A 27,454-nucleotide genomic window follows, 5' to 3' on the forward strand; every position below is an offset into this window, starting at 1 on the left:
GAAGGAAGATCAGAGGCTACAGAGTTACTAAATGACAGAGATTTTCTAAAATTCTGTATATTTAATCCATCTAACAATTACAATTTTAACCATCAGACAAAAATTGGAAGATAGATCTCATACCTGGAGTTTCCCCTTTTCATAGGCGAGCTTATTTTTACTATCAGTAATTTTTTCCAAGGCCTTTTCCACTTTCTGTTGAGCAAACTGATAAATCAAACACACATATCGTTACCATTTACATTCAACATGAATATCACCTCCCTGTAAAACAGGATTAATATTGTTGCTATTTCTACAGAAATAATATCAAAATTTACTTGCAACGTACTGCAGCCTATAAGACCTTCCCCTGGACAATAAATCATTTTGCTGACAGGAAACATTGTACAGAGATTGCCAATGAAGATACAAAGCTGTAGGAGTATCAGAGTGTGGTGTGCTTTGTACCTGCATTTTTCTTTTGTTTGTTTGTTTCTGACTTGTTAATCTTTGGTAAATATGTTCCCCTAGATGTAGTAGAGTTTGTAATAGTGATTGTTGTAAGCTGCTTGAAGAGGACCATACAGGTTTTTAGGAACAATGACCATAACCTCTGGCAGGAAAAGACCCTTTAGTTATCATGGCTTTAAAAAATCACCTCTCAGAAGTTGAAGGTAAGTACTATCTTGAAGATACCATACCCTTTATACACATGACTGACTGGAAAGATCTGAGCTGGATCTAAACATGAACATCTTCTTTCCTGTGGTTTGGCTTTCTTAGTACCAAAAAGCACTATGTAAGCTACCAAGAAAGAGAAGCAATGAACAGTCATATCCTGATGTGATTCCTATGAACTAAAACAAGCATGGCAAGATATCACGAAAAGTACAACCATGGCACCCATATCATAGTGGTAACCAACAACTGTTTAATTAGACTCATGGACCAATAAAATGGGAGGAAAATTACGCCTGATCCTAGAAACCTAGCCAACTTTCAGATCTAGTGAGGTCATGAATTTTAAAAGCATCACTATCACTTTATTATATCAGCAAAATTTCTAACTATATTCTCTATACCCACAAATAAGTGCAATTCTCATTCTTCATCAAAGAAGCTTCTCTTTACAGCAAATGGAGACTGTTACAAAAAAAACCCTACAATTGGCTCTAAGTAGAGATCAATGGATTTAGAGGATCCCAGCTACAATGGACACAATCCCAGACACATCTATACAAACACAGCTCCTACACCTGAAGTCTCAGAAAACATCACAGACGAGGGGAGAAAGGTTGTAGAACCAGAGAACATGGAAGCTTGTTGTGAGATTGTATCTCCTGGAAATGACAGGGAAATGATACCTAGTATACCTCAAAAAATATGGTTGTCTAATAGAGACCTGAACAATGACAATATCAATAGAGGTGTTAACTCAGCAGGGAGTCATCTCATAGGGTCTCACCCCTAGACAAAGAACTGCAATAATTGATGACTGCCAACAAAAGGAGAATTACCCAGAAATGAGTCTCTAATCAGTCATCCAATACATGATGGTCAGCCATAAATCAAATACACACAAGACATATTAAAAAGAAGTGGGCTAAATTTAAATATTTGTGGATATCTATTTACCTACATAGACAGACAAACAGACTGATGAAACAATAATAATCAACAGGAAAAAGGCCATCAATTTGAGAGGATGTGCAGAGTCTAATAGAGGGCACATGGAAGGGGTTCGAAGGGAAAAAGGGGACATGGAGGAATGATGTAATTACATTTTAATTTTTAAAAATTAATAAAAGATGCTAGGTGCTTATTTAAATTCCCATTTATAGGTTACTAAATTGTCCCTGCACTTTAAATAATAGAAGAACATAAATTAGACATTACCCAAATGAATCAACACCTCAGACTTTGCCATGTGGAGAATACAAATGAAATTAGCATTTGCTTAGATAACCTTGGCATTATTATAAAGACTACTAACAGATCAAAACAAAAACTGGAGAATTACTTGACAAATAGCATACAAAGAAGAAATGATAGTTTCTGTAACAATATAGAGTTTTTGACTTACAAAAGTTTTTAGAATATTAGTTTTTAGTCTGTTAGAATATATAGTTTAAGAATATTAAATTTTTTAGTCTGTTAGAATATAGTTTTTGACACACAAAATCAGCAAGCAATACTTAGATAATCAAGAAGTTATCTTTTAAAAAATTACCTTAAGAAAGATAAGTTAGCAAGGATAACCAGTCCCACAGCTCAGATCTGCAGTGTGCCCCACAAAGAATGTGTAAGGCATGGTTACTAGCCACAGGCATCAGAACCTTGTAGAGATGAGGCCAAGTGGAGGTGTTTCAGACCACTGGGTGTGCCCTTTGAACAATGTCATGGAGCCTTTCTGTCTCTTTTCAGAGGAGAGCAGCTCCTCTGCCACACACACCCTACAAGGTTGTTCTGCCTTACGAAGGCTCAAAAGCCACAATCCAACTAATCAGGGAAACAGCCAAAACTATGAACCCAAATAATTCTTTATATTGACAATATTCTATGGCATGTGACACAATGGTAGAAAGATACAAACACCTAGAAATTGTTTTCTAGGATATTTTCTTACAGTCCTGGAAACTAAACCTAGAGCCTTGAACACGCTAGGCAAGAGTTCTACCCATTGAGTTGCATCTCAGCCCAAAAGTCATCTTTTGACATAGAAAGCTAACAAAAGATATTAAAGAATTTAAAAACCAGAAATATTAGACTCTTATAAGGTTGTTTTATAAGTATACATTTATTTAAAACGTGATACAAATTGAAAGTAAAATATTAGACTTGGAAACAAAGGTATATACATGGTTGAATAGCGTCCTTGAAATGTCCCCCTGCAGCAAATGGGAACACATATAGAGATCCACAGACACACATTATGTAGAGAGTGAGAGACCTTGGAACAATCAGCCCTAAATGGGATGTCATTATCAAATCTCTACCCTCAAGTTCAGGAAACCCTTCTGAAGAGGAGGCAGAAGAGTGTAAGACCCAGAAGTCATGGAGGACACACACACACACACACACACACACACACACACACACAAACCAAACCAAAGCCGTTTAAATCAACATGAGCAAAGCTCATATGAACTCACAAAGATTGAACCGGCATGCCGCAGGCCTGCACAGGTCTGCACCAGGTTCTGTGCATATGTATTACGGCTTCCAGTTTAGCATTTTTATGGAATTCCTGATTTTGCAAACAAGTGAATCTATGATTCTTGTACCTTCTCTTGGGCTCTTTTTTTTCTGTTGGTTTGTTCTGTCCAACTTTGATGTGATAATTTTTACTTTATCTTATTATATTTTGTTTTATTTTAATATTAGCTCTTAGAGGCATGCATATATATATACATACATATATATATATATATATATATATATATATATATATATAATGAAAGACAGAAAGTGAGTGGATCATGATGTGAGGAGAGGTTGGGGAGGAACTGGGAGGAGTAAAGGGAAGAGAAAATCAGGATATATTCTGTGACAGAAGAATCTATTTTCAGTAAAAAAAAAAATGAAAAGGCATAATATATTTGATTAATTATTTAATTTTATTTCATCAAAGTCCTACATACATATGTAACTTTATTTATATTTGGTGCTTCTATTTAGAAATGTATGTTAAAAATCCAAAGGGAGTTGGGTGGTGGTGGCACACACCTTTAATCCCAGCACTTGGGAGGCAGAGGCAGGCGGATTTCTGAGTTCAAGGCCAGCCTGGTCTACCGAGTGAGTTCCAGGACAGCCAAGGCTATACAGAGAAACCCTGTCTCAAAAAAAAAAAAAAAAAAAAAAAAAAAAAAAAAAAAAAATCCAAAGGGAAGTGGGGGAAACCATCACTCAAGCTGGTCTCAGGAACGGCAACCTTCTCACCTGTGGCCCCTTTCTCACTGTGGTTCCTCTGTAAGTAAGCACCTATAGTAATTGGCTTAATTCCGATATTGCTAAAGACAGAAATGGCAGAAATAAACCCCTGTGGCATTTAGGGGTTTTTTTTTTTTTTTTTTGCTTTGTTTTGTTTTGTTTTGTTTTTAATCAACATGACATCGAGGAAGAAAGACGCTTAATTGAGAAAACGCTTCTGTATGGCTAGACTGAAGGCATAGGCATTTCTTGATTAATGATTGAGGTGGGAAGGCTCAGTCCCCTGGGTTGTGGGAGGAATCAAACTGAGCAAGTCTGTAAGCAGCACTCCTTGGTCTCTGCTTCAGTTCCCACCTCCTGGTTCCTACCCTGACTTCCTTTCATAGTGGACTGTAATTTAAAGTGAAATAAACTCCTTTTTTCCTCAAGTTGCTTTTGGTCATACTGTTTTGTCACAGCAATAGAAAAGCAAACCAGGGCAACATAAAACTAGGTAACATGCAGGAAAATAACAGTATTTATTCATGCACATTGCATGCTAAACTTTGTGATGGGCACTTAGCACTGAATCCTGCAATCCCAAGAACCTGGCAAGATCAGGCTTTAATTTCAAGTCTGTGATGTGATGCAACATACTCTAAAGTTGTATCTCTAAACACCAGTGAGAAATCATACTACAAGTTACCCCTTCTTAACAATTTTAAGTTTTAAGTCCCAACAAACAAAACTCGTGTTGCCAACATTGGCTAGCAATAATTTTAATGAAAGTGCTGAAAACAAATCCTGACAGCCCGGCTTCACAGCTCAGACTCGTATGTTCCACTGAAACACTCTGTGATGGTTTGATGGAAAAGCTTCTAGGTAGAGACAAAACTCAAGCCATAACTGAGGTATAAGTTATCACTATGAGCCATTAAACAACAGAGAGCAGGAAGAACAGGAAAGAATTAATACTAAGTAAATGACTGATAAGATGAATCACAATCACTAGTAGAAAGAGACCATAGACTTGGCAGTGGCAGTGGCTTCAGGAAATTGGGCAGGCAGATGTAGCCTTACAGACAGACAAACCAAGCAGAGGCCTGGACAATAAGCAAAGGACATGACTGAATATTTAATCTTAGAGCAAGATCATAGCAGGAATTATAATCAATGGGTCTTGTTATCCCAACAGGCACTGCCAGACTTCCCACTGCCCATGACACCCCAGAAACTAAGAATTTAAAACTATCTGCTACATGCTGTACATGTATTAACTTGTCGCTGTTACTCCTCTCTGACCAGCAGAAAGTGAACGCAACTCCTGAGTTTCTTCCTCAAGTAGTTTATTCAGGCTTTTGATACAAAAATAGCACACTCTCCCCTTCTACATCCGGCTTATATCCCCTTAAGGCCAGCCAACAATTCTCTGCCATGTGGCATAAGACTATGGGTACTCTACTAGAGAAAGCTGCAAATTGTTTATATATTCCTTATTAGGCTTGTGTTTACAGGTGCAAGCTTTTGCCTGGCTGCCTGCCAGGCACCATCTTCTGGGTGCAGCTCTCCACATTAACTTAATCCTCAAATACTTTTATAGCAATGGTATCATTATCCTCATTTTGATAGATTAACAAACTGAGGCTCTAAGAGATTAAATGTCATCTCTCTCATAGGCAAAATGGGTAGCAAGAAAGTTGGACTCAAAAGCCATGAAAACAAAAAGATTTAGACCATGTAATTCTTCAGAGTTGAAATAATAAGCAGTTTATGACAGGGTTTAGTAAAAGCTAATCTTAGATTTAAAAAGACATTAGGGTATTCTGTGAAATCTAAAGAATCTCTTACATGTTCTAAAACAGTATTAATCATTCTCCAGAAATTCAAACATATAAGAAAATTATTAGCTTAGAGAATGGTCATCTGTAAGCCCTCTTCACCTGAAGATGCTGTAAGAACGAACACCATATATTTGTAATGCACTGACCTTATCGAACAGTTTTTAGAAACCACACTTACTACTGATTGCTTAATGGGAGGAAAACAGGTAAGAAATATAAGTTTCTTCCTCATAATTTATGTAATAGGAAGTATTTTTAAACATCAAGTTCATTTGTGCTTCTCGGTGTCACTGATCCCTGGTGGCAATCACTTAGAACTGTCCCAGTTGCCTCCTCTAGACTGACCTTTTTATACCCACCCCGTGGTAGTCGGAAGTGGCTTTGTGATGTTCAAGGGAAGCCATTTTATCTGTCAGATGTTTATTTTCTTGCACTAGAGTCTGCAGGTTTTGATTCAACACATTAATGTCTTCCTTTGAAAACAAAAAGAGAGAAGAAATTATTTTAAACAAAATAAATCTTAAAGTAACAGTTGAATTGAAAACTGGAAGGGTACCTATGCTCATGTTTCTTGTCTCAAAGAGTGGGGTTTTCATGAGTCTTGTTTGATGGCTTTAGAATGTTCAAAACTAGTTATTTTTATTTTCTTTCAACTTTTACCTTATTGAAAAAAAAATTTCTCACGCATTATATTCTGATTATGCTTTTCCCCTTCCTCAACTTCTCCCAGATCTTCTCCACCTCCCCACCCATCCAACTCCAGTCCCGTCTCTCTTTAAAAAAATAAAATAAAAAAAGAAACACACACAAAAACGATCCATAAAGACACAAGCCAGAATATACAAGCAGAAGACCAGTAAGACAATAAATGCCCAAACAAAGCATCATGAGACAAAAAGTACAAAAATACCATTGAGTTCATTTTGTGTTGGCCTTAAGTTCAGTAAGAGAGCTGTTGGTCACTAGCAGAATATGTATGCCTCTGCTGTACCCTTAGGGGTATCGTGACCCGCGTGTTGCTGTTATATTCCATTGTATTACATTGCACTGCTATTACAGCTAGGTAGAACTACTGGTTGCCTTCTTCCCTTGGACACTTACATGTCTCCTTCTGTTATCATGATAGCTACTGTAATTAAGCAAAGTCAGGAGTGGGAGAAACAGTCTCCCATAGAAAGGAGCCCCACACTCCCAACTGTTTACCCAATGCTAAGTAGTCAGCATTGAAATTATATACATATATACATACAAGTGACATTATATGAGCTGAGCAAGTAGTATTCATATAGTTATATAAGTAGCTGTTACACATATGTAACAACAATTGATAAGATCATGAATTTGAGAGAGAACAGGAGGAATTTAGTGGAAGTGTTGAAGGTAAAGGAGGGAGAAAATGATATCATTGTGTTTTAACGTCAAAAATAGAAAAATTAATTAAAATATCCTAAGCTAATAGGAATTGTAATGCTTAAGATTAAGCATTTTCCTCCTAAGCTAGGGGAAAAGACAAGAGTTCCTTCTGTCATCATCCCTACTCAGCCTCATAGCTGCTGTAATAAAGGATGAAAAGGAGGGGGATACTAGATTTGAGAGAGAAAACTCTCTCTATTCACAACAGAGATTGTTGACTTAGGAATTTCCAAAAATGTATACAACAGACACTAGAAAAATGAGTTTGTCAACATTAAAATATGCAAGATCAAATTGACTGCATTTTTACAAAAAAATATTCATAGGATCTGTGTGGATTGGTTCTAGGACCTTTTCATATACACAAATATGTGGCTATTCTTGTCTCATATGACAAATGGCACAACATTTGTAAATAAACTATATCATTTTATGTGATACTTATATATAGCCTATGTATCATATTTGGCTGAAGAGAGGTTCAACAGTTAACAATTTGACTGACTGCTCTTCCAGAGGACCCAAATTCGATTCCCAGCACTGACATGGTAGCTCACAAGCATCTGTAAGTCCAGTGCCAGGAGATCTGATGCCCTCTTTCTGGGCTCTACAGCACTCTATGCATGTAGCACATGCAGGTGAAATATAAATACACATAAAATCTTTCTTTAAGAAGCAGAAAGGCAGAATAAAATTTTTTTTAGAAATCCAACAATTTTTGAAAGATGGATTTTAGATTCATATAGAAGGGGCAAGTTAGAGGATAGAAAAATACTTGCCATATAAACAGTCTGCAAAGAGCTAAGCTGGCTACATTAATATTAGACAAAAAAGGATAAACATTGGTGAGATAAAGAATACACCAATGAAAATAATATTAACCATCAAAATGTACTTTGATATTTATATAGTTATATATTCATATAACAAAATATATATGAAGCCAGAAAAGAACAGAATTAAATAGAGAAATAAACAGTAGACAGGGATTTCAAATTTCCTAGTCATAATACTCAACAGGGCAACTAGACAAGAGACACATGAGCAAACAGAAGACTTGAGATACTGTTAACCTAGAGACTGAAGAAAACAATTCCTCCAAAGAGCAGACTACAGATTTTTCTCAAGTACACATGGAACAATCTCTATGATATGTTAGGTCCTAAAGCAACTCTCAATAAATTGAAAAGGGCCAAAATCATCTAACATATGTTCTCAACTACAAAATAATAACATTAAAATTAATAAAGCTAAAACTTAAACTAGAAATCAACAAACAAGTTAAATACAAAGCAAACAGAGCACAAATTAAAGTACAGGAAAATAACTGAAAGCAAAAGGCAGATAGCTGGACTAACTAAGGAAAAATAGAGAAGATACAAATTACCGAATAGTAGTGAAATAGAGGACATTCCTGCTGACCTTATGAAGTAAACATCTATGAGCTCAGAACACATGTATGCCAACAAGCTAGGCCCCCTAGATGGAATGGACACATTCCTTGAAAGAACATATCTGTTGAAACAAATTCAAACAGAAGAAAACACACACACACACACACACACACACATGGGGGGGGGGAGAGATATTATGGAACTCTAAAGAGATCAACAACAGAAGGTTGAAGGTTGAATCAGTAGTAATATAAAGCAGAAAATCAACAAGAAACCCTTCCCACAAAGCAAAGACTGTAACAAGATGGCTTCACTAGTAAATACTACAAGAACACTTAACGAAGAACTAATACAAACCCCTCAAAAAATCTTAGCCAAAAATATTTACCAAATCATTTTAAGAGGCTAATATGGCATGAAAACCAAAGTTAACACACAGTTAACACACACACACACACACACACACACACACAAAACTATAGAACAAGATATCTTATGAATATGGATTTTAAAAACTCAACTAAGCAACCCACAACATACAAAGAGGTGTATATCACATGACCAAGTGAAATGTATCTATGGGCTGTAAGCCAACTTTTGAAAAAAAAAAAAGCATTTGAAATCAAAAAATGTAATACAGAATAGTAAAATAAAGAACATGATCCTTAAGATCATTTCAATATTTCCAGATAAAACATTTGACAAAATTTAAAATAGTATCATAACAAAAATTTCTCCAAAACTAAATGTAGAAGGGCATTTTCTCATTTTCATGAGGGGAGCTTACCAGAATTCTACAGCACAAGGTGTCTGTCCCCACCTCAACACTGCAGCACAAGTTCTAGTCAACTTATACACGACAAAGAAAAAAATGTATTAAAACTGCAGTGCTCCCCCAAAATATATAGAGTTATACATTTTTATAGACTGTATACTGCACAGTCTATAAAAATTGCACTTGTCCTTTCTTACAGAACCAGAAATGTTCATCCTAAAAGATCATATGGAAATGCAGGCTCAAAACAATCAAAACCATTTAAAAATTAGACTCATGAATCTTAATGTCCAAACTATTGTTATTAAGACTCATATTATCATGAGGACAGGCAAGAAGATCAATGCAAGTCATAAATGTTAATTGAGATAAGCCAGACACAGATTACTTGTCTGTACTCATTCATAAAAACTAGAGTTGATCTTACAGAAGAACTGAATAGACTAGTGATCATTAAAGACTAAAGAGAGATGAGAAGCAGGAATAGCACAGAGGTAAATAAGAGTTATCACAACACAGGCGTGTGGGGAGGGAGGGGCTGATCCTAGTGTTTGACAGCAGAGTAGGGTAAGCGCTGCTGAGTACAGTATGTGAGGTTCTTCAAGCTGTCTAGAGATGGAGTCTACAGCTTACAGAACCACTAACATGAGATGTGGAAGTACTCGCTACCCTTGTTTGTTATACATTCCGTGCACATATCAAATTACTTGTGAGCTAGTCTGTAAGGACGGACAAATATAATGTAATCAACTAAAGAAAAAATGTAAGATGAAGTGGCAGGTGTTCACAGGCACTTATGATACAAAAGCCAGCCTGCTGTTATATCTAAAATAGGCAGAGTCAGAAACTACTCCTTTGCCTCTTCTGGACCCATTAACCCAGTCTCAGGGGACATATGGCCAAAGTACTCAGTGAACTCTAGGGCCAGAGACAGTGATGGCTTACAGAGGCAAACCCCAAATGGCTCAATGAGCAACTTCTCCCAAAAGCCCTAGAAGGCCTAAGTGACAGCAGCTTTGTGCCCTATCTGGACCATGGGTAAATACTGTACTCAGTAAAATAAGCAGATGCAGTAGGCAGCAATAGAGAACAAACAAAATAAAATGAACATCAAAAGTGAAATGGAATGGATACCTTGCTTTCAGCTAATTCTTTTTCCAAATTGCATTTTTCTTTGGCTACTTCTTTTTCTGTCTTATAAACCTGCCGAGGTAGGAAAAAAAAAGAAACGCATCAACTTTTAGAAGATACAGGTTCTACTATAGCAGATGACAATACCCTACATGTCAATTAATACCCACACTGCAGAGAAAGTACATCCTCTCAGAAAAGGGGTCAACAGGGAATCTCTGAGGCAGAACAGACTTCACAAATAGCCCTGCAATTAGAAAGACACGCCCACATGTCAGATTCTGCCACTTTCCTCTGACTTCTAAGGTAGGGCTGTGTCCTGTTAACTCTTGCTCTCCTGCTCCTTTACAGCAAATGGGTCTTTAAATTCTGACCCTGTAATTAATAGGAGGATGTGTAAGTTATCCATTGACACTAGTGATGTGGGAAGAACACACTGTTACTATTTGGCCTAGACTACTTTACATGCTGGAGAATACATACTTCTTTAGTGGCATCTATGACAAACTACTAAAAGGCAGTTTGCTTCTGTTTTCATCTTTTCCACTAGAGCACAACCTTGAAACATCATTCTATATCTCAACTAGAAGGGAAACCTGCTCCCACCTACCTCCCTCTGAAACCATTCATTCTTCTCCAGCAGAGACTTCTTCTCCTGCACTGATGCTTCCAGTTCACCTCGTAGTCTTGCAATAGTTGATTCCAGAAGTTCTTTTTGCACCATTGTCCTCTTCTCAGCCTCCTGTGCTTTCTGGAGACACTGATTGTGCTCAAGGATTAAATGGTCTCTGGAGGAGAAGAAGAAAGAGTCATCAAATTAGCCAAGTCCTACTAGGCCAGAGGATACTAGTAGAGGCCTACTAGGCCATGTAAATGTTCTTAACATGACGTCTGCCTGACAACAGTTACTAGAATGTTCTAGCAAACTAATTCCTCAAGAGCAAAATTCTTTATCCCTACAGACTCACAAATGTGAGAACTACTGTGAATGAACAGAGAGCTATGCGTGTGTGACGTCGCTTACTTACAGGTGCACACGTATGACATGGCTTACTTACAGGTGCACACGTGGGACACCGCTTACTTACAGATGTACACGTATGACACCGCTTACTTACAGGTGCACACGTATGACACCGCTTACTTACAGGTGTGTCTGGAGTTGCGCTTTATCATTCTGCACAGTTTGGAGCTCGCCTGTGATGCTGGTATGGGCTGCGTCTAACAGTAAATTTTGCTCTTGAAATGTCTCTGTTATCATTTTCTGCTCCACCTGAGAGAATAGTAGGAAATGCTGATTTGCAAGTTGATAAGTTGATATTCAAAGTAACTGTTCAAAAGCTGTTTCATTTTCATAAGCCTTTATAGTTTGAGTACCCAGACTTCTCTTCGGCTACAATTCTGTCATTTTTATAGTTCTACTAGACAAGATGAGGAAGTATTATTTACCAGCCTTGAATATATTTTGTGAAACTATAAAAGACAACATGTTTTCAAAAATAAAATTTATATTAAAATATTTTAGTATCTTAAAAGCTCAATATGACTTTACTTTAAAATATGAAAATAATAGAAACTCATCCAAACACTACATGCAAAGACCTTTCATCTCTCTTTTCTCCTTTCCTCCAAACTGTCTTGGGGAGAAGTGTTTTCAGCAGTTTGGTGTGGATTCCTTTGAGGTCACCTGTGCTGCCCTCAGATATGCTGTGCTAACAGGAGTATTCATTGCTTTCACCATCTTTCTGGCTCACTATTTTCTAATTAGCAACACTTCTACCTACAATCCATAATACTTTTTCAAGCCTTGTAACATAATAACTACATAATTAGCTTTTATTTAACTTATTATTGGAAAAATAAGGATAACATGTAGGAGCTATAACAATTAGAGGCTGTAACATATGTAAAATCCTTAATATCATTATTAGTATTTACAAAGAAAGCAAGCAAGCAAATAACAATGCTGCAGTATCTCACATACAAGCCACTACTTCTTAGTGTCCAAGGACCAGAATTTGTAAAATTATCTGTGTTTATTGGGATGATCGAGTTTTGTGGTGAAAGTCAGTCAGTCTTAATAAAGGAACAGAATTTCAAAATAGCTAGAGTCAAAGTCAAGAGTATTCTTAGCATACTATAAGGAAACTGGCAAGTCACAGATGTTTTGTGGGAAATTAAGTATTTGAGATGCAATTGTAAGTATACCAACATTAAGGGCTAGAGAGATGGCTTATGTGATCAAGAAGAACACTTGCTGCTCTTGCAGAGGACCTAGGTTTGGTTCCCAGCACCTACATAGTGGTTGACAACCATCCATAACTCCAGTTTGAGGGGCTCCAATGTCTTCTTCTGATGGCCTCTGGCACCAGGCAGGCACATGGTGCATATATATACATCATACATACATACATACATACATACATACAAACATACATACAAGAAAAACACTCATATACATAAAATAAGTCTAAAGTATATATCATTATTACATAAATACTAGAATAGGTCATTACTTTTCCTAAAGTGATATTTGTGTGGAAAGCATTAAAAACCATAGAATTGTAAAGCCAAATCACCCCTTTCAAAAAAGGAAGAAACTACTAATCAAAAAATAACGACTAAGGGGGTGGGGGTAAAAAAATAACAACTGGGTTATAATAACAGCCTGTGATCCCACCATTTTATAGGCTGAGGCAGAAGGATTGTGAATTTCAGACAAGCCTGCTGGGGTACGTAAGTCAGGCAGAGGCTGAGGGGTGAAGGGGCAGAAGGGTGGAGGGGTGAGGTAGCAGATCAAAAGTCTAGGTCATTTTTAGCTCCATAATGAATCTGAGTTCAGTGTGGGATAAATAAAACTGTTTTGGAAAGAAGGAAGGAAGGAAGGAAGGAAGGAAGGAAGGAAGGAAGGAAGGAAGGAAGGAAGGAAGGAAGGAAGGAAAACAAAGGAATAAATAAATAAATAAATAAATAAATAAAATAAATTTGAGTGTCAAAAGAATACCTTCAAAATAGCATGATGTTCAGCAATAATTCTGGAATTTTCCATTTTAACAACCTGAAGCATGCTGGTTAGCTCTGAACACTTTTTGGAAAGCTGGTCATTCAAAACCTAAGGCAAAATATACAGCAAGTCACAAGTCTTTCTAATAATTATGTTTACTTACATATTATTTTTAATGATTTCACAGTAACCCACTATATGTAAGCCTAATTTAGATAACATATTACCAATTAATATTTCATTAGTTTAAACTCCTTTCAAAACTTTCCTATGAGTTATTGATCAGGGAAGCCCCAGAGGTAATGCAAATGACATACACTACTGCCTCTGTTCTTAGTTGCCTGCTGTAACTAGATGGTAAGACCCTGCTGCTGAGGACAGTGCTCACTTTGGATGTAAAACAGCAAAATCAACCCTGAACTGAACAGGAAACTCTCTCACTGCTAGCTAGCTTTCAGAGTTTCAGAAGATGCTGAACTGACAGCTAGGAGAGAAAAGATAGCAATGGTCTTCCCAGCACTGGATCCTGCAGGCTACAATAATGACCTGCTAGCAAGATATGCTACATGCCCACTGGTGCAACAGGGGCTTATTGTTACTAAAGTAACCAACTGCTTTCTGATTGGCTGTTTGTTCTACAGGCTGGAGCTGTAAGCCTGGTTTAAAGCTCCTGACTGGCGAAATAATGGGCCCTAGGAGGAAAGCTACTGCTGTTGCTTTGCTAACTGCTCATACAGTCAAATTTCGTTCTACATATTTATGTTTATACCTGGAGATTTGTGCAGCCCTCAGATTTGGTCAGGAAAGCCTCTTTTCACAATAACTAGTGGGTAATACAGAGAACTGTAACGTATCAAAGTACTAAGTGTAAATAACTCGGAGTGCTCAGCTGTGGAACGATCATCTATACCAACTTCCACTATCTACAGCTCACAGAACTTTGCAGAGGGAAGAAAAGAAGAGCCAGTAGCAGATGTGAAGGATCGGTGTGAGTTGCTGACATCAGGACATGCAGGACTGTCACACAACTCCCAGGATTGTGTTTATCTGCTCATAAACTGCACAGGATAAAGCCAGTCAGGAGCTATTGGAAGCTGATGGCTACTGAAGGAGAAGCAGTCACTTTCTTTGGGAAATGGGGCTGCTGGTAGGTTTCCCCTGTCCCAGTAAATAGCCACATACCCACATGCAAAGGACAGCACTAATTGGATTTGTGGTAATAAGAATTTTAAAAAGGAGGACATTAAGTTGTAAGGGAGATGGTGTGGGGCACAAGCAGAAAAGGCATGAGGTTGTGGTAAATGGTTGTGATCAATGCAGGCAGGTAGATCAATGGAATAGACTTGAAATGAACCCACACACCTATGGTCACTTGATCTTTGACAAACGAGCTAAAATCAACAGTGGGAAAAAGACAGCATTTTCACCAAATGGTGCTGGTTCAACTAGAGGTCAGCTTGAAGAAGAATGCAAATTGACTCATTCTTATCTCCTTGTATAAGCCTCAAGTCCAAGTGGATCAAGGACCTCCACATAAAAGCAGATACACTGAAACTAACAGAGGAGAAAATAGGGGAAGAGCCTTGAACACATGGGCACAGGGGAAGATTCCTGAAGAGAATACCAATGGCTTATGCTCTGAGATCAAAAATCTACAAATGGGACCTCATAAAATTGCAAAGCTTCTGTAAAACAAAGGGCACTGTCAATAGGACAAAAACGGCAACCAACAGATTGGGAAAAGTTCTTTACCAATCCTACTTCTGATAGAGGGCTAATATCCAAGATATACAAAGAACTCAAGAAGTTAGACTCCAGAGAATCAAACAACCCTATTAAAAATGGGGTACAGAAATAAAGAATTCTCAACTGAGGAATACTGAATGGCCAAGAAGCGCCTAAGGAAATATTCAACATCCTTAGTCATCAGGGAAATGCAAATCAAAACAACTCTAGGATTCCACCTCACACCAGTCAGAATGGCTAAGATCAAAAACTCAGGTGACAGCAGATACTGGCAAGAATGTGGAGAAAGAGGAACACTCTCCATTGTTGGTGGGATTGCAAGCTGGTACAACCACTCTGGAAATCAGTCTGTCGGTTCCTCAGAAAATTGGACATAGCATTACCTGAGGACCCAGCTATACCACTCCTGGGCATATACCCAGAAGATGCTCCAACATATAACAAGGACATATGCTCCACTATGTTCATAGCAGCCTTATTTATAATAGCCAGAAGCTGGAAAGAACCCAGATGTCCTTCAACAGAGGAATGGATACAGAAAATGTGGTACATTTACACAATGGAGTACTACTCAGCTATTAAAAAACGATGACTTCGTGACATTCTTAGGCAAATGGATGGAACTGGAAACTATCATCCTGAGTGAGGTAATCCAATCACAAAAGAACACACATGGTATGCACTCACAAGCATTTGGATATTAGCCCAAATGCTTAAAATACCCAAGGTCCAATTCACAGACCACATGAAGCTCAAGAAGAAGGAAGACCAAAGTGAGGGGAACAAAATACTCATGTGAGCAAATACGGAGACAAAGTGTGGAGCAGAGACTGAAGAAAAGGCCATCCAATGACTGCCCCACCTGGGGATCCATCCTGTATACAGTCATCAAACCCAGACACTATTGTGGATGCCAAGGAGTGCATGCTGACAGGAGCCTGATATAGCTGTCTCCTGAGAGGCTCTGCCAAAGCCTGACAAATACAGAGATGGATGCTCCCAGCCAACCATTGGACTGAGCTCAGGGTTCCCTATGGGGTCCCCATTGGAGGGGAAAGGACTGAAGGAGCTGAAGTGGTTTGCAACCCATAGGAAGAACAATAATATCAACCAACCAGACCCCGCAACCCCCAGAGCTCCCAGGGAATAAACCAACCAAGGAGTACACATGCAGGGACCCATGTCTCCAGCTGCATATGTAGCAGAGGATGGCCTTGTTGGACATCAGTGGGAGGAGAGGCTCTTGGTCCTGTGAAGGTGTGATGCCCCAGTGTAGGGGAATTCGAGGGCAGGGAGGAGGGAGTGGGTGGGTAGGGGAACTCCCTCATAGAAGCAGGGTAGAAGGTGGGATAAGGGGTTTTGGGGGTGAGAGGGGAACCGGGAAAGGGGATGACATTTGAAATGCAAATAAAGAAAATATGCAATTAAAAAATAAGAAATCCACATGACTTTTAAAAATATGCTATCATAAAAAATTGAAATTTCCAACAAATAGGAAATATTTTAAGGGTGCAGGGAAAATATTTTTAAAATTAAAAAAATCATTTTGGATGCTATTGCCAGAAGTAGAAGTCATGTAGAGAGGGAGGAAGGGATCAATACCAATTAACTGGTTTTATTTCTGGGCCACCGCAGGCATTTGTTAATTTACTCATTTCACAATTCTGAATACAAGACAAGCAGAGTAAGACTTTCAAAGAATAAAATTTCAGTGCAAGTGTCTAGCTAATAATACAGACATTCAGTGTGTTTTTCAGTATTTTATCATCAACATGGAGAATTACTTACCCAATAACATAAAATATCCATGTTCTTTCACCACCAATAATAATACTTACAAAAGCAAAATATGGATTTTACTCTTTTAAGATTAATCCTTCAGGACAAAACAAAACCCCTGTAACATACCAGTAGGTAGATAATAATTCTTTTATACTGAAATTTGTATTTTTTGAGGTTCGGGATTAAGCCCAGGGCTGTAAATACATAAATTGCTTGCCCCACACTGTGCTACACCCCTGCCTTCAGCCTCATAAATCCACATTTTTGTAGCAGATGTACATTCAAATTGTTTTTTAAGGTAAAATGGGCAGGCATTTTATGGGGTTTTGTTTATTTGTTGCTGAGATTGGCTGGCCACACTTTTTGGTGGCTAAAGAGGATCTTGAACATCTAGCCCTCTGATTGCAGAGTATGGGGGTCACAGGTGAGCACTTTCATACCTGGTTTGGGGCATGCATATATTTTAGTGAGAAATTTCACTGAGGATAAGGGTGCATTTCTGAAAAAAAAAATAGCTAAGGAATTTATAACCAAATTATCTAAATCAAAACAAATCAAAACAACCCCTCCTAAAAACCTCTGGCACTTTGCTAGCTGAGCTGGCAAACCTTTCTAAAGATATTCCTTATCTTATAAACATGAGTGATCATTTCTAATCTTGCACTTAAAAGGATTATAATTTGTTAGTAATTCAAGCTGCTTAGAATTGTCTGGAAAGTGTTAACTAGTATTAGGATAGGAATAGTAGTGATTATAAGAGGATATTCTTTAATTCCGTTTTATTATAAAGCACAGCAGCACAATGACACTAACACTATTGCAATCAAATTGTGCCAACAGAAAAGCTGCTTTCAGTGATAAACACTTCCCTGGGCTCCGTGAAACAGTTTGCCTGTGTGTTCCATTACTGTTTTCAATATACATTCATGTAATAATATAAAGCACAAGTTACATTTGGGCACAACTCCTTATAGAAAATGATCATACAAAATCTCATATCTAACAAACATTTATTACGTTCCTACTGTGCTATCTGATACAGAGCATTCAACAGAACAACCACTTTAATGTATGGCCTTTGCTGTGGAGCTCTCTAGAAATTCGCTGAGTGAGGGAAGGGAAATCCCGCCAATGGATAATCTTGTTGCTGACCTGATGGGCCTTCGAATTACCATGGAAGCAAACTTCTAGACATACCTGTGAGAGATTTTCAGGACGAGGTTAACTGAGGCCCACATTAAATGTGGGTGACACCATCCCATGGCTGAGGTCCCAAACTGGGTAAGAGGGAGAAGTGAACTGAGGACAACACTTCTCACCCCCTTCCCAATATAGGTGTGATGTGACCTTGAGCTTCTGCGGTCATGATTTGCTCACCTTAGTCTGTGAGCCACACTAAGCCCCTGCCTACATTACCTCTGTCAGGTATTTTATCATAGAAAAAAGGCCTGATATAATGACTAAATTACGGAGTAAAGTATAACTTGTGACTCATTTAGCCTTATACCTTGTGCACCACAGAGGCAAAGGAATTTGGGTGAGGGAAATCCAAATGTACCTAATTTGAGAGTGGTTCATAGATGAAGCCCACCTTGCAGATAAAAAGCTAGATGAAAGAGATATGAATTTATATAATCAGGCTATTAATCTTGGTTCTTTAATAAAACAAATATTAACATCTTAAGACAAAGAAAGCAAAAGATTCACCTGTGCTTTTCCTGATACATCTTGAAGGGATAGTATTTCAGATTTTAAATATGTATTTTCTTCATGTTCCTTCTTGAGAGACATTTGTGTACGCTATTGGAGGAAAAAGACAGTTGTTTTCTTTATCACATGTGCAAGATATTATGCATATCTCTATTAAAATGTCTGTATTCCGACCACTATCAGTTTAAGGTGTGCATGTTGTGCATGTATGCATGTGTGTGCATGTGTATGTGTCCACCTGTGCATGTGCGCATGTACATGCATGTGTGTGCACATGTGTGTATGTGTGTGTGCTTGTGCACAGGCACACACGCGTGTGTGTGTGGTGTCTTGATATCTTTGACTTTAAGACACCCTTTCATTTCTCGCAGGGCTTACTAAGCCTATATGAATGCAGAGCACTCTCTTTGGCTGCTGGTGGGAGTGAAAACTGGTGGAGCACTTTGTTACATAATTTGGCAAATTCTTACAAACTAAAGCTGTTACATGACTGAGCAGCCTATCTTCCAGGGTCTCCCTCGGAAGATAGGTTGCTCAATCAGGTAACAGTTTAGTGCACAAAGCCCCTTGCAGGGTTGGCATTAGCCTCATTCTTACTTGCTGAACTCGAAAGCACCCAAGATGTCCTTCAGAATCTCACTCAACTCCACTTCCTAAAGTCCCCTGGCTCAAGCACTTGTCTATTTTTTCAGCAGAACACTCACTGCTGCTACACTCTAGTCCCCATAGCAAGAGTTGGAGGCTGTACACTTGCTCAAGTGAACTGCTCATAAAATACATAACTCTATCAGGAAACTTATGAGAAGAAAAATTACTCTATTAAAGAAAAAATCCTTCTCTTAAAAGCTATTTCTCTTATATTTTTTGAGATTATAATTACATCATTTCCCCTTCCATTTTCTTCCCTCCCAACATTCATGTAATTTAATATTATTTAACACTAGACATAAGCTATCAAACCATCAAAACATACAAAGGAAATTTAAATATTTATTAAACTGAAGAAGCCAATTTAAAAGTTTACATATATGATTTTAGCCATATGGCATTCTGGGAAAGGCAGATCTATAGCACAATGGTTACCAAGGGAAAGAAAGGAATAAATAGGAAAAGGGATTTAGGGAAGTGAATCACTCTCTCTATATGTGTGTGTGTGTGTGTATCCCTATATATATCCATATATATATTTATATATATGTATGTATATATATATATTCCTATAAATATAAGAATATACATTTATCTAAGTCCAAAGAATGAACAACTATCCAAGAATAAACCCTAATGTATGCTAATAATTTACTAAAATGATACATTAATGTAGATTCATCTAGAGTACTCCTGCTATTCCAGTCAGAAATACTGATAGCCAGGGAGGCTATACATGAGTAGATAGGCGAAGCATGTAGAGGCAGGAGCTACCTAGGAAATAAATCTCCACACTTCATGTTCTGTGTTGCAGTGAATCTAAAACTGCTCTAAAAGTTATGATTTCTTTTTAAAGAACTGCAGGGACAAAAATAGAGCAGAGATTGAAGGAAAAGCTATCCAGTTTCCTGCCCAACTTGGGATCCATCCCATAGGTGGGCTCCAAACCCTGACACTATTATTGATGCCATGTTGTGCTTGCGGACAGGAGCCTAGTATGGCTGTTCTCTGAGAGGCTCTACCAACAGCTGACTGAGACAGATGCAGATAACTTATAGCCAACCACTGAACTGAGGTCAGGGAACCCTATGGAAGAGTTAGGGGAAAAGCTGAAGAAGCTGAAGGAGATGGCAACCCCATAGGAAGACCAACAGTGTCAATAACCTGGACCCCAACTACCCAGAGACAGAGCCACTAACCAAAGAGCATACACAGACTGGTTTGTGGCCTCTAGCACATATGTAGCAAAGAACTGCCTTGTCTGGCCTCAGTGGGAGGGGATACACCTAATCCTATACAGACTTGATGCCTCAGGGAAGAGGAATGTGGTGGAATGAGATGGGGACAGGTGGGTAAGCACCCTCTCAGAGGCAAAGGGAAGAACTCTTGGAGGTAGGACTGGCAATGTGCAATGTAAATAAATAAAACAATTTTTAATAAGACTTTATTAAATAGAGTTTCAAGACAGCAGTTAAAGAGGGGAATGGCTAACCAATGATTGCCCCAAATTGAGACCCATCCCATGGGCAAGAACCCTGACACTAGTAAAGATACTCTGTTATGAGTGCAGACAAGAGCCTAGCATAACTGTCCTCAGAGAGGTTCTACCCAGTAGCCAATGGAAAGAGATGCAGAGACCCACAGCCAAACATTAGATGGAGCTCAGGGAGTCTTATTAAAGAGTTGGGAGAAGGACTGAGGGACCTGAGGAGGACAGGAACTCCACAGGAAGACCAACAGAGTCAACTAACCCAGACCCTTAGGAACTCTCAGAGACTGAACCACCAACCAAAGAGTGAGCATAGGCTGGACCTAGGCCCCTGTACCTATGTAGCCGATGAGCAGCTTGATCTGCATGTGGGTCACTCAACAACAGAAACAGGGGCTGTCCCTGACTCTGTGGCCTGCCTACCTATAAATCCTGTTCCCCTAACTGGGCCACCTTGCCTGACTTCAGTGGGAAACGATGCACCTAGTCCTTCAGTGACTTGATGTGCTGGGGGTCGGCGAATGGGAGGGTGCTCCACCTTCTCAAAGGAGAAGAGGGGAGAGGAATGGGGGAGGATCTGCATGAAGGGGCTGGGAAGAGAAGGGGGCTGATAATGAGATGTGAAGTGAATAAAGAAATAAATTTAATAAACATTTTAAAATATATAGAATTTTATATTAGGATTCTGATTAGAAAAAAAAAAAACTGACCTGAAACCATTCCATAAGTGCTCAGTTACACTCTTATATCAAGTAAGTTCTCTCCAAGAATAAATCTTTATATGACATACACATTTTTATTACCAGTAAGATTTTGTGAGTTCAAAGAAATACCTTTAAAAGTTACAAGATGTTTCACCCTGAAGTCCTCAGAACGGTGAAGATAAGCACCTGTGCTCTGACAGACAGACTATTCCCTCTGAGACTGGGAGGAGGGGAGAGACGTAAAGTTTGGTTTAAGTGTCCTTAAAAGCTTTTTGGTAGAAGAACAGAGTGTAGCTTCTTCCTCTCCTGAGAAAACTACTTCCCAGATTTCCCAGAAGTGGGAAGATAAACATCATGAAACACAGGCTGAGACAGCAACAGAGACGCTATTCCAAATGAGTGTTCCCCATTGTGTAACAAGATATAAAAATATTTTTCTAAACTTATGTAAAATAAAGTTCATGGTTCTGCCCATGTTAAGAGCATAGTTTGTAGTATTAGATGCACTTACATTGCTGTGCAACCACCAACCACGTATATATATTTAGACATTATTTTAAAATTGGCAAAATTCACAAAATTCTCATTTTTGCCAATTTACCTTTTCAAAACATGGTAGCCTGCAAAAGATGATCACTTAGTTCCTAATATGCAGCACTGCCTGAATATACAGCTTATTTACATGAAACTTTTTCCCTAAAGGTTTTTAGAAGAATCAGAAGTTTATGTGCCAGCATGATGAATGGCCAAGACTTAATAATGAGAGAGAAGCCACCTCTGTATCCTGCCACATGAACACATACCTTATTTTCTTCAACCAACTTGCAAATGAGGTTATCTCTGGAATCTAAAAACAAAAAGTCCAAATCATGATGATGAGAACTTACTAGACTGTGTCACACAGCACTTTTTCCTAGAAGCTTTATTTTATTTAGTCATTATTTTGTGTAAATAACACATATAGACTAGATGCTAAGATACACAATTACCAACACAGCATGTCTATAATTTCAGCATTTGCGAGGCTGAGGCAGGGGAGTCATGAATTCAGGGCCAGTCTGGGCTACATGGCAAACTTGTCTTTAAAAAGCTAAAATGAATCAGACAATAAATAAATAAATGAAAGAACCTGGTCTATAGTCATTTGTAATGGTATATAAGGTCACATTTTACCTAATGCACAGATGACTCTGGGAGGGATATGATCAACATTTTTAATTACTGCAATCAAGATTTAACAAAAGCAGGGACATGCACATAAAACAGTAGAGCTGTTTTCCACACTGACTAAAACCATAAGGAGAGAGGACAGTCAGGATGTGGGTGAGCATGCAGAGTGCAGACAAGACAGCAGCGTGGATGCTGGGCTCTTACCACAGAAGGACTACACGAAGGAAACACTTGGCTTACAATGAGAAGGATTAAGTTTTTCTTCTCCACTGTGTTTTAGAACTTTGAATTGCTATAGACAGCTTTGAATATTTCAGTGATACAATCAATGTGAAAGCTCTATATAAACCATAAAGTCTTACACATGTGAGAACACTCATAGTGTCTACACTGGAGATTGCCTAACACTGATTCAGAGGGCACACTGACAACAGCAGGAACCAACAGGTTCATAACCATGCACTTAGACTTGGGGCAAGACTCTGTATTCCCAAGTCTTTGAGAATTTTTCTATAAAATGAGGGGTCACTCTAAGCTCTTCTTCCAGGTGCAGATTGGCGCAACTGGATGAGTGGTGAGCCTGGCTGCGGTAACTTAGTAACAGCCTCACTTCCTGAGTAATAGTTCATCTCCAGTCTTCAATTTACTGTCTATATGTTCCCACTAGTCTATACTGAAGTGATCAAGAAGGAGAAAAAGAATGATTTATAAATAAGAGGCTCAGGCAGACCTAGATGCATCTTAGACATTTGTAAGGCTTAGACAAGAAGATCACAAGTTCAAGGGCAACCTGGCCAACTTAGTGAAAACTATCTCAACAAATAAACATACAAACAAATCAACCCCAGAGAGAGAGAGAGAGAGAGAGAGAGAGAGAGAGAGAGAGAGAGAGAGAGAGAGAGAGAGAACTCAGTTTGCCTAATATGAGTAAGGTCCTACACAACCACAAAAGATTAGGATAAAATTTATTACCAATATTTATCTTGGTTTTGGTACTATATACAGAAAGATGACCGGCAATTTTTTCACTCTCAGTTGTAGGAAGTACCACCAACCCTGGCCAACTAAACAATTCTGGCTCTTAGGAGGTTTTGCATACTCAGATCAGACTTGAGCTGCGAGGCAGTCATCTCCAAGTCTTCATTCTTCCGCTGCTCCTGGGCCAGCAGTTCTTGGGTTGTTTTCATAGAGCTGTGTAGGGCAATGCACTTCTGCTGCAAAGTGTGCACCTAAAATTGTGTAAGGAAAACTCAATTTGTGGACAATGATGCATGACTGAACAGAACACATGGAAGGTAGAATTTTCAACCTTATTGTCACTGAGAGGGAAGGGACATGCCTGTATGTCACAGCTGAAATCTCATCAGACTAGAGTTTCTTACTTGAAGTGCTGTCCAATACAGCATTTTGTGTGCACTTTAACACAACAATCAGTAGGCACAAGAGGATACTGAGCACATGGAGGGCAGCCAGAGCAAATGAAGAATTGCACCTTTAGTGTTATTTACACTTAACTAACTTTGACTTAAATAGAATCTTTCATAAATTCCTTAAGTAAAATACACTCCTTTTATAATTCACTTGTGACATATTGGGAAAAATGATAGATTATGTTCAAGTAATAAATACTAAAATATGAATTTAAAATATTCTAAATACATAAAGGTACTTCAAATATTAAGTATAACAAAGGCAAAAATATCATGTTAATATGAATATAATAATGAAAAGCAGCAACTAAATATGTTCCTGGTTATTTTACTTATTTGTTTCAAGGGTTAGTTCCATTTAGTCTATTTTTTATCCAGATCACATACATATAGCATTAGCTAAGACAGTGAGTTCCAAAACCAATGCTTACAGCAGAGACTTCATGTACAGGAGGATCCTGTACCAACATAATCTGCCTCTATAAAACCTGAGACAGACTCACTTCTCCAGGTCTCGGCTTTCTCATTTATAAATTAAGAACACTGGGTTGGATAGCAAAGTCTTTTCTTATTTTGTACTGTATTTTAAAGACTGTAGTGAAAATGCTAATAGGCTACTAAGGAAAGGGCCTTAACAAAGCTAGAGGGAATAAACAAAATGACAAGTTCACAGACACAATGTCAGCCTCTCCTTTGGTGACTCTAACAGAAGGGAAGGCAAATCTACCTGCTGCCGTTCTGCCTCCACCACTGAGCCCATCTCTTGTACTTTGAGGAGCATGGATGATGCAGACTTCTCAAGAGACTCCCTGACATCCTTCTCCTGAGCCAGTTGTTGCCGTAGCTAAAGAGCAACATTGCAGTTAGGGAGACCAGTGGACGCCATTGCAGTTTAACAAAGATTAAGTCAGCTGGGCAGTTCACAAGGTAGACCAGCCCACCCCCACACCTTCACTGATGACTCTGAAACATGCTTGTTTCTTCCTAAAAGTGAAGTCTAGTTTGTCACCCTCATTTTTTGTTGTTGGAATCTGTTTTTCAAATTGGGGGTCAAGACCCTCTAGTAACTTAGAAGCATCTTATAGAAAATAAACAGCATAGAGATGACTCAGTGGACACCAAGTCACAAGGACAAGCAAGCAGCATGAAAATACCAAAGGGACTCAGGTTTTGTTGATGACTTTTTAGATACAATACCAAAGTTATTATCTGTGAAACAAAATTTTTAATTGGATCTCATTTATGTAGGAATTTCTGCTCTCTGAAAGATACTGCTAAGAAAATGAAAAGACAAAACTATAGATTGGCAGAAAATGTTTGAATAAGTCACACTTTGATGGAAGACAGGTATCGTCTCTTAGTGTGTTATCTGTCGCTTTTATAAAATATCTGAGGCTGGAAAATGTACAAGGAATTGAGGTTGACTTACCTCACAGTTTTAGGAAAAACAGTCTGGCTAAGCACACATGTTCAGCTCTCCTTAAGGTCTCATGATGGAAGCATCGCAGTGGCAGTACTGCCCAGGTAAAACGAGAAGCCACACACCCAGGGGCCAGACTTACTCCTTTTTGTAACAACTCTGTTTTCATAGGAACTAACTGGTTCCAGGTGAGCTACACCAATCCCTTCTAAGGGTAATCATCCTGAATGAATCAGAACCTTCCAGTAGGCCTCCCACCTCTTAAAAATTCTGACCACCTTCTAAGACCACTGGGGATCTAGCTGTTAGCACATGAATCTTTATGTGAAACCTTCAAATCAGACCCAAAATATACAAAGTAATAAACTCAAAACTAAAAAGACCCAATTACTAGAAAATAATCTAAAATACACTTCATCAAAGAAGATATATACAAGAAAAATAAGTATATGGAAAGATTCTCACATTATGTATCATTAAGGCATCCAAAGTAGAACAAGGTAAACTACACACCTATTAGAATGGCAAAAATTCAAGACACTGACACCAAATGCTGAAGAGAATATGCAGCAACAAAGACTCTTACTCTCCAATGGTAAAAATGCACAGATAGTCTTTTTAGCTTGTAAGATGGGTTGGTAGTTACTAATAAAGCTAAATGTAGCTTGTATTACAACCCAGCAATCATACTCTGAGGTTATTTGCCCAAATGAGTGGAAATCTTATGTCCATATAAACCTGTAAGGGTCTGCATAGGACAAACCTCCTCCAGAACTTCAGAGTTCATCACACAAAAGTGGGTAAAGGGATCCTAAGAGCCAGAGGCAGTAGATGACTACAGTGTAGAAGTATTTTCTATTCACTGTACCTTGATTAGTTGCAGGTCTCTGTGTTAAATACCCTCTACCACACTAAAGACTTTCTGGAAAAAAAACATCATAAGAAAAACAACTACTGCAGAAATCTCTTAAAATATAAGCATACATGTGGATTGCTGTCTATATGCAGGTGAGGACAGGCACAAGATAAGGCTAGAGCCTGTGACTGGGCAGTGGATAAAAAAGGCGGGTTGAGAGTTTTAGAGAGATAGGGGGACACAAGGAAAAAGAAGGAAGATGGAGGAAGAGAAAAATGAACCAGATCTGAGTGGCTTTAAATAGGCATAGGTTATTTATAATATCACGGATATATGAATATCATATAAGGGATGGTTAATTACAGGACAGTTTGTCTAATCTAGGTGGGCAGTTTATATCAATATCAACTGGCTCTGAGTTCATTATGTAGACATTTTGTGGGTTGGGAATTTCCTGATAAAAATCTGACTGATAAATTACAAGCCTCTAGAGTTTTGGTATTACTGGGTTACAGGGGATTTGAGACAGCTAACCATAGGGGGCAGCAAAGCATGAGTTTGTAGAAGTGTACTTTAGCTAGCCCTGGAAATTAGGGAGTGTTGACTGGGTTTGGCAGCAGCCAGCCACAGGGAGGAGAGAGCTGTTTTGGAGCTCAGGAGAGACAAACAGGACCAGGCTCCGTGCCTAGCCAGCGTTAGTGTGGGTTCCCTTTTTTACTATTTCACAGAACACATACACTTGGATCAAAGGAACTTAAATGGAATTACCCTATAACAGGGCAACAGTGATATACTAGATACCGTAGGCTAACAAAGAGTTCAGTGTCAGGAATGAGTTACCTCTATTTGGAATTGTTGGCCAGTGATGTCCTATAGATATACCTCCCACATCAAATATTTTAGGCTATTACCATTGTTCTTGACAACTCTCCAGACTTCATGGTAAGAACTTATTGATGAAGACACCTCATGCTTGACTAATAGAACATGAAGAAATAAAACAGGGACTGATGTCGAAGCTTCCTCCCTTTTGGCTAGCTGCCATAGGTT

General features: G+C 38.5%; 1 protein-coding gene across 11 annotated transcripts in view; it reads right to left on the reverse strand.

Annotated features, from left to right (window-relative positions):
* The window catches only part of Ccdc150 (coiled-coil domain containing 150), a 102,271-nt gene that overhangs the window by 54,970 nt on the left and 19,847 nt on the right, over positions 1 to 27,454 (reverse strand). For all 11 annotated transcript variants that reach the window (XR_013109539.1, XR_013109536.1, XR_013109535.1 and 8 more), the window contains 10 exons: positions 24,856 to 24,972; positions 23,798 to 23,927; positions 22,332 to 22,375; positions 18,685 to 18,777; positions 13,450 to 13,557; positions 11,594 to 11,718; positions 11,056 to 11,233; positions 10,449 to 10,517; positions 6,092 to 6,205; positions 124 to 207 (listed from right to left, as the gene is read on the reverse strand). Coding sequence is in view for 2 of the 11 variants with exons in the window: in XM_076931908.1 (XP_076788023.1) it covers positions 124 to 207; positions 6,092 to 6,205; positions 10,449 to 10,517; positions 11,056 to 11,233; positions 11,594 to 11,718; positions 13,450 to 13,557; positions 18,685 to 18,777; positions 22,332 to 22,375; positions 23,798 to 23,927; positions 24,856 to 24,972 (1,062 nt within the window). In the remaining 9 variants the exon portion in view is untranslated. The remainder of the gene's footprint in view (positions 1 to 123; positions 208 to 6,091; positions 6,206 to 10,448; positions 10,518 to 11,055; positions 11,234 to 11,593; positions 11,719 to 13,449; positions 13,558 to 18,684; positions 18,778 to 22,331; positions 22,376 to 23,797; positions 23,928 to 24,855; positions 24,973 to 27,454) is intronic.

Source organism: Arvicanthis niloticus, chromosome 3 (assembly GCF_011762505.2).
Source record: "Arvicanthis niloticus isolate mArvNil1 chromosome 3, mArvNil1.pat.X, whole genome shotgun sequence".
Taxonomy (NCBI): domain Eukaryota; kingdom Metazoa; phylum Chordata; class Mammalia; order Rodentia; family Muridae; genus Arvicanthis; species Arvicanthis niloticus.